We start from the raw sequence: 12,883 nt of genomic DNA, 5'->3' as shown, positions 1-12,883 counted from the left end.
CTGTAAATGCAAGGGAGGATCATCAGTGTTATAAAAAAGAATATATCAACTGCTGGAAATGTCTCATTGTTATTATGACAAAATGGCTTAGAATATTTTACAGCCCACTACATTTGGAAGTGTGCTAACATGCACACGTATACATACATACTTTGATTACACTGGATGTTGGTGAACACATTGTCTTGTGTTGGTTGATGGCATATTATATATGCATGATAATTTGCATAATATAGTATCCTATATATTATGCAAAATATTACACTCAGTGGGTGGCATGGTGACATAGTGAGTATTGTTGCAGCCTCATAGTTGCAGGGTGGTCATGCCCTTCAGAGATGAGATACCTGGTTCGACCCTGAGCTTGAGTTACTGTCTGTGTGAGTTCACATGTTCTTCTCATGTCTGCATGGATTTCGTCAAGGTTCTCCAGTTTCCTCCCACCTCCCAAAACTTGTCAGTAGGTGAATTGTCCCTAGGTATATATGAGTATGTATAGTGCATGCATGCCCTGCAATGGACTGCGGTCCCATCCAGGGTGTAAACTCACACCACACCTAGTGGATAAGCTCCAGATCTACCAAGACCCTGACCATGACCAAGTGGTTACTGTAGATGAATGAATTCTCCACTATCACATGACATCTATTAACAGGAGAGGGTGGGGCTAGAATATGCTTCCTCTGAGAGAGGTGAAGCCTACCTATGCATATTTTTGAACTGCTATCTGCCCTATTCTGCATCCATGAACTCACTGAAGCACATGAATGACAGGAGAGAGCGCAAGAGAGAACATGGCCTCTCTCTTTTTTTGCTCTCTTGGCTCCCAGCCATGGATGGATATTGCATCGTTTATGTTCAAACTCGCGACAGGGTGAACATGTTTCTGTTGTACTCCTTGGGGGTCGTAAAACTTTATTTTAAGGAACACATACTGTATTGGAGCTTGTTCTTTGTTCAATAAACCCAAATGATTTGTTCACTATGAATTTCACACAACAGATCACCAATTATGAACCTATACAAGTGTATCTGAATAAGGTCTAATTCAAAGTAAATGATTTACAAGTGTTTAATTTGGGCTTTACTGAACAAAGAACAAGACTTTAATTAACCCTGAATATGTGTTTATTAGAATAAAGTGTAACTTTATGCGTTCCAATAAACATATGACTATTGTCTTCTAAAAACAATACAATTTTCCAGACATTTTGTTGTGCATGTTGTTAGACACATATTTGCAGTAATGTTATTTGGAATCAAGGTGTCTGCTATTGTAATTACACTACTTTTGATAGCTACAATTTACTATTTTGCAGAAGAAAACATAACAGTCTGCTCTCTAAGACAAATCAGTACCTGGCATTGAACCAGCAAGCTTGTTTATTCCTTTGATCAGTACAGTATTGGCAGAGATGGTGTATAGTGCTGTGAGGCTATGGTGCTGCTGCTTGTCCTTCATCAGTCTATTGTATCTGCAAATAAATGATGCTATATTTCCCATCAAGCTATGAATTGCTAGTGTTTACTATGATAAGTTTTTGACAGACTTTCTGCAATGGGGAACTGATCTCACACACACACACACACACACACACACACACACACACACACACACATATATATATATATATATATATATATATATATATATATATATATATATATATATATATATGCATATATATACTCAGCAAAAAAGATGTCCTTTCACATTCAACTGCATTTATTTCCAGGAAATTTCTTAACATGTGTAAATATTTGTATTAACATAAAAACATTCAACAACTGAAACATAAACTGAACAAGTTTCACAGACATTTGACGAACAGAAATGCAAATTGAGTCCCTGAACAAAAGGGGGGTCAATATCAAAGGTCAGTATCTGGTGTCTCCACCAGCTGCTTTAAGTACTACAGTGCATCTCATCCTCATGGACTGCACCAGATTTGTCAGTCCTTGCTGTGAGATGTTACTCCACTCTTCCACCAAGGTATTCGCAAATTCTCGGTCACGTCTGGGGGTTGGGGGGGGCGGGGGGGGGGGGGGGGGACTTGGTGGGTTTGTCACGTGGTTACATGTAATTTTCCACTGCAAGGACGATCAGCTGTCCTTCCTGTCTCCCTGTAGCACTGTCTTAGGCGCCTTGCATTACAGATATTACAGTTTATTGCTCTGGACACATTTGCAGTCCTCATTGCTCCCTGCAGCAGGCCTATGGCATGTTCACGCAGGTGAGCAGGAACCCTAGGCATCTTTCTTCTTGTGTTTTTCAGAGTCAGTAGAAAGGTTTATTTAGTGTCCCAAGTTATTGTAACTGTGACCTTAATTGCCTACCGCCTGTAAACTGTTAGTGTCTTAAGGACTGTTCCACAGGTGCATGTGCAGTAATTATTTATTGTTCATTGAACTAGCATGAAAAACAGTGTTTAAACCCTTTCCAATAAAGATCTGTAAAGCTTATTTGGATTTTACAAAATTCTCTTTAAAATACAGTCTCATGAAAAAGTTTAAAAGGGACGTTTCTTTTTTTTCTGCTGAGCATACATACACACAGTATATACAGAAGTTCACTGGTTCATATATTGAAAAGGGAAATAAAGCTAGAAACATTCTGAAGCATCATTTCCTTCTATATATTTAAGATTCACCGACACCTTGTCAAAACTCTGTTCTTCTTGTCGGTTGATTCTGCTGCCCAAAGATAGCAATTAATCAGCTGATCGATGTGAAGGCTATTTACAGGATGAGGCATCTATAATGCCAATAATATGTGACCAGTGGTACTGCTCTCTAGAGATGGAATAGCTGGCAGAATAAATGCAGTTTGACTTCACACTGGTATCTGGACTGAGCAGATATGGAGCAGCAATCAGCAGCTTTGGGGAATAAAGTGAATCGATTACCTTGTGCACATATAGACAAATTCAGAAATAATGCAGTATGCATGTATGTGCTTTCATAGGTTTAGAGGTACACACATTCCTTACAGCTAAGTACCCAACATGCATTTCTTTCTATTTTAGCTGCCCAGCACCGCATTGTGATGGGAGTGGGCACATCAGTGGAAAATATGCAAGACATCAAAGGTAAAGGGTGCTAACTTTTCTCATTACATTGCTGATCAATAAACAGTCTCCACATGCAGCATGCGGTGGGTCCAGAGCTTATAGTCCTGGATCCTGTTTGTCGTTTTAAGCTCCATTGTTCAAAATGCACTCACCATATCTCCCTATTTCCTATAAGCCATTGGACTGAAATGAGGCTCTCTTCTTGCCACTGTGCCCTAATCACATCTCAAGGAGAAATTACCAGCAGTTTCTTTCTGGCATTTTTACAGGCTCAGAACCCTATTGACTGAGAAAATATACATTTCTACACATGAACCCTGCACTTGGCTTTATGATGCAAAATATTTTCCTTGGGAAGTTTCAAGGCAGTTCACTGCATAAATATTCCTGCACATTTCAGTACAATTTGCATATTAATGGGGGCTTGTGGGGGGTGTGGGGGGGGGGGGGGGTGCACGTGGATTCTGCAGAACAGCCCTATATGCTTTGCTTTAGCTTACCATTTGGGTGAAAGTGGTAATTTGACAGTCAATATTCAATCCAACATTTAAATCTCAGCTGTGACCTACAGGCAGATGGTACCATTTCTGCAGACAAAATAATGACATGTGATTAATGTACAATGTGCAAGTGGCAAAAGCTAGAAATGACTTCAATTAGTATGTAGAAAATAATCCATATGAAAGGAGCGGGTAAGCATGCTAAGTGACCTTCTACTGACTGACAAGCATCATTGCACAAAGATTATAGTTATATGATGGAACAAATACCACTTCTTTTAAACCTCTCTTATGCTTTAAACAAAGTAATTGTTAGTAGTCAGTATATACACTACTATTCAGAAATGTGAAATCAATGTTCTGAGTTATATATAATCCATTTTGTTGAAAGTGCATAATAATGAGCTGTCAGTTTAGTTGTTACTAAAGCAATAATCCTAATAACCTACTGCTCTAAGTAAGGAATAGAACACGGGAATGTGCTAATATAGGAAAATAATCACAAATTGCCATGTTGTGAAGCTGACACAACACAGGGTTACTCTTTCCCCCACCAAAAGTTGATTATTTTCTTATAACAGCATTGAAGTATTTTAATTCTCCTTATATGACAAAAATTTGCCAATGATTACAATTTGCATCTATTAAAAAACAACACATCATACTTTTAAACATTTATAATTATGTTATTACATGTTACATGTAATTATATGTTGTGGAACATCCACAAGGCACATAGGCACATAGTTTCTCTTATCAGCCACTTGTCTTTTCTTACTTTTGAAGTTAATAAGAAAAAAAAATGCAAATGGTCATATTACAGAGAAACAAGAAAGTCCTCTTTTCTGATGACTCTCCCATGCAAGAAAACTTACTCACCTATTCAAAGCACTGACATTGGAGACTCCTTTCATAAATGTTAAATACATTTCTCCTTAGAGAACACTGTATCCAAGATTATACATTTTTCTTTGCTAAATAACAGGAGAAATTACCAGAAGTTCTGTTTTGGCATTTGTTCAGAACCCCATTGACTGAGAAAATATACATTTCTCCACATAAACCCTGTGCTTGGCTTTATGATGCAAAATATTTTCCTCAGGAAGTTTCAAGGCAGTTCACTGCATAAATATTCCTGAACATTTCATTGCAATTTGCATATTAATAGACAAACATGCGTTTTTGGGCGAAGGATTCTGCAGAATCGCCCTATATGCTCTGCATTAGCCTCAGTCGTCTATCCTGAAAACCTACTGACTTACAAACTGCAGACACTGGAGACTCCTTCTATAAACATTAGATTCCTTACAGAACATTTCACTGTATCAGTGATTATACTTTTACACAGCAACATGTTTTAAAGTCCCTGTGTAAATTGTTACTGTATAAACCTGTGATTTGAATTACAGCTGGAACTACTGACAGATCTGCTGAAATGGAAAATTAATCAACAGCTTCTGACCAATCAGATTTGAGAATTCAACAGCGCTGTGGTATAATAACTGTAGTGCATGTTAAGTCTATACAAATTCAAAAAAGAGGAGCAAGCACTGTAGTTAATTCCAAAATGACTGAGCAATCTGTATAACACTGAGAACAATGCTATAATAAAATCAATACACAGAATATTTTTATGTTTATAATTATTCAAATAAATTTGATAATATTTATTTATTTGAATTTATTTGGATTTGTCCAGAATGATATACAGCACTGTAGATGCAAAATGACAAATATAGGTTCATAAAAATGTTATAATCAAATTAATATACAGAGAACAGAATTGCTTGTGTTTGAAAAGTGGAATTCATATCTCGAGGTGGATTATATAAAGATAATTGCAGTGTATTACTTAATATTTAATACCATATTTTTTGCCAAACTACTTGGGAGACTAAATACTAAATGAAATAATAAACATGCGTCTGGTACTTATATATACATTCAATAAGTTTTTAGAAAATTAAATAATGACTGTTGAATAAAACATGACTTTTAGCTGATGAATGATTTTGTCGGTACTTTTGCCACATTTTTGTCAATACAGTAAAGAGAGAATTCAAACCCCTGCAAATCAATGTCCATGTACTGTACTTAAGGATGTGAACTTTTTTTGTTAACTTAACTCAGGCCCTATAGAGAGCTGGTCGGTTGTTGAATTTAGTTTGCAAGGATCTCACGTAGCCTTCTGTCCTTGCTAGGCAGCGAATCAAATCTTAGTGTGTTGTATTATCACCTGTCCTTGTCTCAACCGTGCCATCATTGAATTGATCTGAATCTGCCGATCGCAAATCCCACAGCCTAGCGGTTATTTTGATTGTCACTGTACCGTTGATGGACGGCCAGGCTCGTGCACGTATCGATTTCCATCTCACGATAGGAGCAGGGAGAGATGTGAGAGAGAACGAGGCAGAAAAGGGATGAGAGTGAAGATAACATGTGCTTCACTCTAAACCTCTTCAATACTCAGGTTCCACCACCCACCGTTTGCCAGATAATTAAAGATAAATAAAGCAAACATTCAATCCATCACCCCTCCCCTCGTTCTCTCTCTCATTCATGGTCGAGCTAATTTCTTCTGTGGTCCTCATTTGCATGCTTATCAAAGTGTTTTGACTATCCGACAGAAGCTGCTGTAGGAAGGTGGCATCATTAATATGTTAATTAGTCCTTTTGACACTTTTCACTTGGCTATGTGTGTGATATGCTCCTCATCCATGACTTCATTCACATGCTTGCTGAATGTATGTCATTAGCTTCTTTTATTTTGGTCCATACAAATAGTCAGGGGATATTTACAATGACTGCAGTGAGCACAGAGCCAAGTGGCATCTTTATTCATATCAAGAGGTTTGTAGTGGGCTTATTCCCTCAGAGCACTTCAGATACTTCTTACTGCATTTTTGCCTCTCCCTGGAGAGTCTCTGCTCTGCCTTTTCTTGGCCGGGGTTTTTGGATTACCCTGATTTCTATTTTTAACCATTAATGCCACAATAAAAGACAAACAGAAAACTTGTAAGCTTACATATACCGAACCTTTTTAGGCCTCTACATAACACATGAGGATTAAAACACTGGTGTTGTTATAGGAAAATAATCAGCGATGGGCTGGTGTGATCATACTTTGTATCCATTTATAGTTATGTGTAATGTTGTGGAATGTCCCTGAAACAAGTTAGTGCCTGTTATCACTTACATTATAACAGCTATATACAGCCATTCCCTAACTATTATCTTTTTCTCTTTTAAAGATAATAAGACAACAACAAAAAAAAAAATCTGAAAACATAAAACAGTTAACAAGCACTTATTAATACTGTAGACTCCTTCCAAATATTCCACACAACATTAAAATCATTGGCATGTCCAAAAGTGTCCGTAGTGTGTGTGTGAATGTGTATGTGAGTGTGCCCTGTGATGGACCCCGCCTTGTGCCTGATGCTCCCTGGGATAGGCTCCAGGTTTCCCCATGACCCTGAAGGAAGGATAAGTGATATAGAAGATGGATGGATCTCGTTACAATGGCACCTGACAAGAGGTGGGATATATTAGGCAGCAAGTGAACAGTCAGTTCTCAAAGTTGATCTCTTGGAAGCAGGAAAATTGGGCAAGCATATGGATCTGAGTTACTTTGTCAAGGGCCAAACTGTGATGGCTAGACGGCCGGGTCAGTGCATCTTCAAAAAAGCTTGAGGTGTGTTCCCGGTATGCAGTCATTACTACCTACCAAAAGTGGTCCAGGGAAGGACAACTAGTGAACCAGGTCATGGATGCCCAAAGTCTCAGTGATACGCATGGTGAGTGAAGGATAGCCTGTCTGGTCTGATCCCACAGAAGAGCTACTGCAGCTCAAATTGCTTAAAAAAAAAAGAATAAGAAGAATTTAATGCTGGCTATGATAGAAAGGTGTCAGAACACACAGTGCATCACAGACAGACCCGTCAGAGTACCCATGCTGACCCCGGCCTACTGCCAAAAGTGCCTATAATGGGCACATGAGCATCAGAACTGGACCATGGAGCAATGGTAGAAGGTGGCCTGGCCTGATGAATGCCGTTTTCTTTTGCATCATGTGGATGGCCGGGTGCATGTGCGTCGCTTACCTGGGGAAGAGATGGCACCAAGATGCACTATGGGAAGAAGGCATTATGGTGGAGGTAGTGTGATGCTCTGGGCAATGTTCTGCTGGGAAACTTTGGGTCATGGCATTCTTGTGGATGTTACTTTGACACGTACCACCTACCTAAACAGTGTTAAAGACCAAGTACACCACTTCATGGCAATGGTAATACCTAATGGCAGTGGGCTCTTTACGCGCCCTGCTACACTACAAAAATTGTCCAGGAACGGTTTGAGGAATATGACAAAGAGTTTAAGGTGTTGACTTGGTCTCAAAAATTCCCCAGATCCAATCCAATCAAGCTTTTGTCGGATGTGCTGAACAAGGTTATTATTGTTAATGAAAACTATGACAAAAACTAAAACTATCAGTGAAAAAAAAAATTTTTTGTTTCTAAATAAACAAAAAATTAAACTGCAACTATAATGTCCACCTGTAAAAAGAACAAAAACTTTATATAATTTCAAAGCATAAAACTTTCGTTTTCGTACTTTAAATGTTGGATGGTTTAAGAACAGAGGTTGAATGGAGTCGATCCATCAATGTTGCCGAATCATAAATGACCAGTAGAGTAACGTGTAGTATTTGTACTCCTTGGCACAGCAGCGATTTAGTAACAGTGGAGTACTCAGGGGCATAGTTTCCGGTAACATTATTGATGTTCCAAATCGATTGTTAGTTTGTAATAATAAATCAGAAGAAAAAAAAAGCCCCTCTATGTTGCATAAGTAAGAGCACAGGTAGCTTTGACTGTGAAGAGATTATTTTGCATTGCTGCAAGAGAGAGTAAAAAAAATAATAAAACATACTTATAAGGAAGCTTAATAATATGGAGTAAGCTAGCTAACGACACTCCACATATTTTGTAGCTAGCTAGCTAAGTCACTACAATTTAGCCATAATTATAAATATAACAAGTTAGCCTTGTGTTATGTTAGCTACATTTTATTTGAATATTTCCCATAATCTACAACAAGGTAGTTAACTCTGGACTGTAGTTCACTGTGCACTACAATGACATGTTAAAATCTCACAATAAACTATGTATATAAGTTTTAATCAGTTACAGTGTGCATTCATTTGGACTGTTATTATGCCCTGTGGAAATGAAACAATGTTTTAATGAAACAATCATTTAATCATAAATGCTTGTGGACAATAGATAGATTGATTAGACAGATGGATGAATGGATGGATGGATGGATGGGTAAATAGATAGAGAGATAAATAAGCAGAGGAAATTGTCTAATGACACTGCAGATATAACAATGCAGATATAACAAAGGCACAACAAGTCCGATCCACAGAGGCCCCACATCGCAACTTACAGGACTTAAAAGATCTACTGCTAATGTCTTGGTGACAGATTCCACAGCACACCTTCAGAGGTCTTGTGGAGTCCATGCCAAGGGGGACATACAGAACATCACAACATTAGGCTGGTGGTTATGTTATGTTATGGGTGATCGGTGCGATCTCCTCACAGAAAACTTCACCAAATCAACAATTACATACTGTATGTTTATGTGGAGCATTTGCCAAATAAGTCCCTGTGTAATGTAATAGAACGAGCGCACTAATATATACCTGTGATTTGCCTGTTGCAATTTTACAACTGATTATCTCTGACGGTTAATCTGTATCTGCCACATTAGCCAATCCCCTTTAAACAAAACATATATTGACTATGTTCACTATACTGTACATAATGCAATAAGATTTTATTCCTTTGCTAACAAAGTAAACAATAGTGAACGATTTGTATTTGTACTATATTATTCTTGTTAAGAATTATTCCCATTTTCAAAGCCCAAGAACAGACCTTATGAAACAGCCTCTCTAGTTCTGAAGCATCGACATAGCTGGCTCTTTTGCTCAGCTGCAGTCCACCCACTCAGAGCTGCGCTTAATAATTACTTTCAGCCAGGGCCCAATTTACTCTAGGCTACATGACTGACAAATTTTCTCTCCTGTACCTGATGGTCAACACGCCCCTCTGAGCTGGCAGTGGAATTACAGCAGCCTCTGGAGACAAATTACCACTCCAATAGGCCTTTGGCTCAGTATGAGAAGAACAAGGAGATGATGAATGACAAACATATCTAAAATGAGAGGAGAGGAGGAGGAGGGGGAGGAGAAGAACAGGTAGGCCCCGGCGGCATGCTGATGATCAGAAGGATTAGTTACGCCCTGCACTATCCTCACTCTCACCTCTACACCTTGATACAATCACACTACATCACACAAACCATGATAACATGTTACTATAACCAGAAGGGATTATATTAGATACGATTTCAGGTTTAAATGGATTAGCGCATGCATGCAGGAGTGAAGGAAATAGAAAACACTTATAATTGTAACGTGTGCATTTTTAGATCTTTTATATTTGGGTTTAACCGAATACCACTGCATTATTTAAAATGAAGACGTTAAAATGTGCTCTAAACAAATGCAAATACAGATAAAACTTTTGTTTAGCATTTTTATGGAAAGTCATGCAAGTGGGAAGTTTTTTACTTTCGACTTTCATGCAGGTGAGCTGTCATACGAGATATTAACATGAACTTGAACCATGCATTTGCAGTGTTCATTCATTCATCCTTAGTAACTGCCTGGTCCGGGTTGCAGTGGTTTAACCATCCATCCATTTTTTGTACCGCTTATCCTACACAGGGTCGCGGGGGAGCCTGGAGCCTATCCTAGGGGACTCGGGGCACAAGGCGGGGGACACCTTGGATGCCAACTAAATTCTAACTAAACTGGAAAAAGTCACGGGCATGTACATGCAAAAAATAATGTGCGAGCGGGATTTAAAAAAAAAAAATCTGTAAGAAAATTAGCCATTTTGTAAGGCAATTTTTGTAAGAAAATCGCACACCTTGAATTCCCCTATATCTTTGTTTTAGACCGGGCAACACAGCACAAATGCATCGATACATCACACAAGACTCCCACTCATTACTCAGAGACAAACAATTCAGACACAAATAGAATTAACAACAGCACCTACGGTGCTGACGGGGAGCACACACACAGGGTGCAGGCACATACACACGCACACCCACACCCACCCACCCACACACCCACACACACACACACACACACTACACTACACACAGAGCAACAGCAACTCTGTGTGACAGCGATGTTTTGGGTGACATTTAGTTTCTGGGCTGCACAAGCTGCTCCATAAATGAGTCATGAGCAAATCTGTGAAGGCTGAATAATGCATGTGTTGGGAGGTAGAAAACAAAGCATCACTGTTATTATTTGTTAATGAGAAAGCAAAGATAATGAGAGAGCCACCATTCTCTACCTGCCTCCCTCCTTTTTTTAGGCGTAGACAAAAACAGCCCAGTATAGAGACCTCAATTGCAGTAAATCTCCAACATCCTATACTTCATCATATTGTTAAAGCCTTTGAGGAACAGCAGGTTTTGTATTCATGTACAATATGATGGATATAATCAAATATATTTGATTGTGTTTAAGTAAGAAAAGCATTATTTTGGGGGCCGTTAGAAATTAGTTGCTGATTTAAAAAAGTTAAATTAGTTCGCAGGATTGCATTTCAGTCACCATGCATATGTTATTTGACTTATTCTTATATTTCTAAGCCAGCAACATATCACATTAATGTGAAAATGAGCTGTTTATGAGTATGAGTATGACCCCCTGTGCTTTCTCGAAGCTGTGATTGGCTTTGCACTTGTGCAGTAGCGTTTTGTGATGCCAGTCCTTTTTGCTTTGATTCAGCCCTCCCACACACTAGCCATCACATTCTTCCTCATCCTGAAGACTGTTAATTAAAACTGACGAGACATAGCAGAGCCTCCACTTAATGCGTCAAACACGAGGCGAGCCTCGACATTTATTAAACGCCATTCATTTTAGACCCCTTTTATTTTTAGGTGCCTCTTTTTTATCTACATATTTATTTAGATTTGTTTGTTTTCATGCTTTTCTCTCGGTTCTAAGCGCAGCTCTACCGGTGCCAGGCTCTTGATTGCCGTAGTTGCAGCTGGGTTTGAATAATTGCCTGTCTTGGCAGGAGCGTGTCGGGGTGCTAAAGTCGAGTGCTTTCCTCCTGATGTATACCTCATTTGGATTCCGCTGACAGCCTCAGGGCTGTATTATTCATACCTTGACAGATAGCACTCACTAAAAGCATTGGCACGCAGCCAACCTGGCGGGCGGGCAGGCAGGTGGGCGGGTGGATAGGCGCCAGGGGTACGATAGCGGAAGACTGCACCTCTCTGGCCGCAGGGGACATGGAGAGGGTAGAAGGCTCCACAATAGACCAGGAGCAGCTATATAGGCCATGTTAGCCTGGCACGTCGACGCGCAGCCTTGCGATGCCATCTGAAGCCCATCTCCAGACCCAGTGAAGCGATGCCATGTGCACGGCCCGATAAGGTCACATTGATCACGCCACAGGCTCCGCCAGCACCACCAAAAAGTAGAAAGAGGCCCCTTCCTTCCCGTCACATGCCATCAACTCCCCTCTGAGACAGCCTGCCACTGCAAAGCACATTTCCATATTTAATTGGAGGCTTAATTTGATTGAATGACTGCACGGTGCAAGCAAAATTGCATAGGGAGGATCTATTAACAATAGACACTGGCAGTGCGGTGAGGGTCTAATCAAGTCCTATTGTTGGGCTTTTGGAACAGGGCAGAAAAAAAAAATACATGATGGTAAGAAGCATTTAAATATACTGATAGTTATGATTTCAGTTGAAATCTTTTCAAAGTGCATTCAGGTTAAAATGACGCTTGCTTTTCTCAAACAAAAATAAATGCCTAATGAGTGAGTTGGTTAGAGATGAAAGGACCAGTTATACAATTATACAATCATACACTTGAGGAATGAGGAATTATCCCATTGTTTTCATATTTGATTTAATAAATTAACTACTTTTGGCAGTTTTGACAGGATAGTTTCGAAACACGTGGAGTTCATGTTGAGTTCATCATTATTTTTAGTAGCATTATTTCATTTTCATGCTCTTTGTGTGATCCCAGAGATGGGAAATTAAAGAGACAGACAGATGGAGTGTACAGAATGCTAAGCATGCCAGGCCACTGTAGGGCACGAGAAGCTGCAGGAGGCTGTGAGGATAGGAACCATGACCTCTGTCCAAAGGACCCTCCATGTGTTCCAACTACAGTACACTATAGCCCAGACC

General features: G+C 39.4%; 1 protein-coding gene across 2 annotated transcripts in view; it reads left to right on the top strand.

Moving 5' to 3' along the window:
* Window positions 1-12,883, top strand: part of myt1lb (myelin transcription factor 1-like, b) — a 116,213-nt gene that overhangs the window by 39,133 nt on the left and 64,197 nt on the right. For both annotated transcript variants that reach the window (XM_053682802.1, XM_047157797.2), the window contains exon 5: window positions 3,027-3,089. In XM_053682802.1, coding sequence (XP_053538777.1) covers window positions 3,027-3,089 — 63 coding nt within the window. The remainder of the gene's footprint in view (window positions 1-3,026; window positions 3,090-12,883) is intronic.

Source organism: Ictalurus punctatus, chromosome 9 (assembly GCF_001660625.3).
Source record: "Ictalurus punctatus breed USDA103 chromosome 9, Coco_2.0, whole genome shotgun sequence".
Classification (NCBI taxonomy): domain Eukaryota; kingdom Metazoa; phylum Chordata; class Actinopteri; order Siluriformes; family Ictaluridae; genus Ictalurus; species Ictalurus punctatus.
Note: the sequence above shows the minus strand (reverse complement) of the source record. Positions and strands in the feature narration are given on the sequence as shown.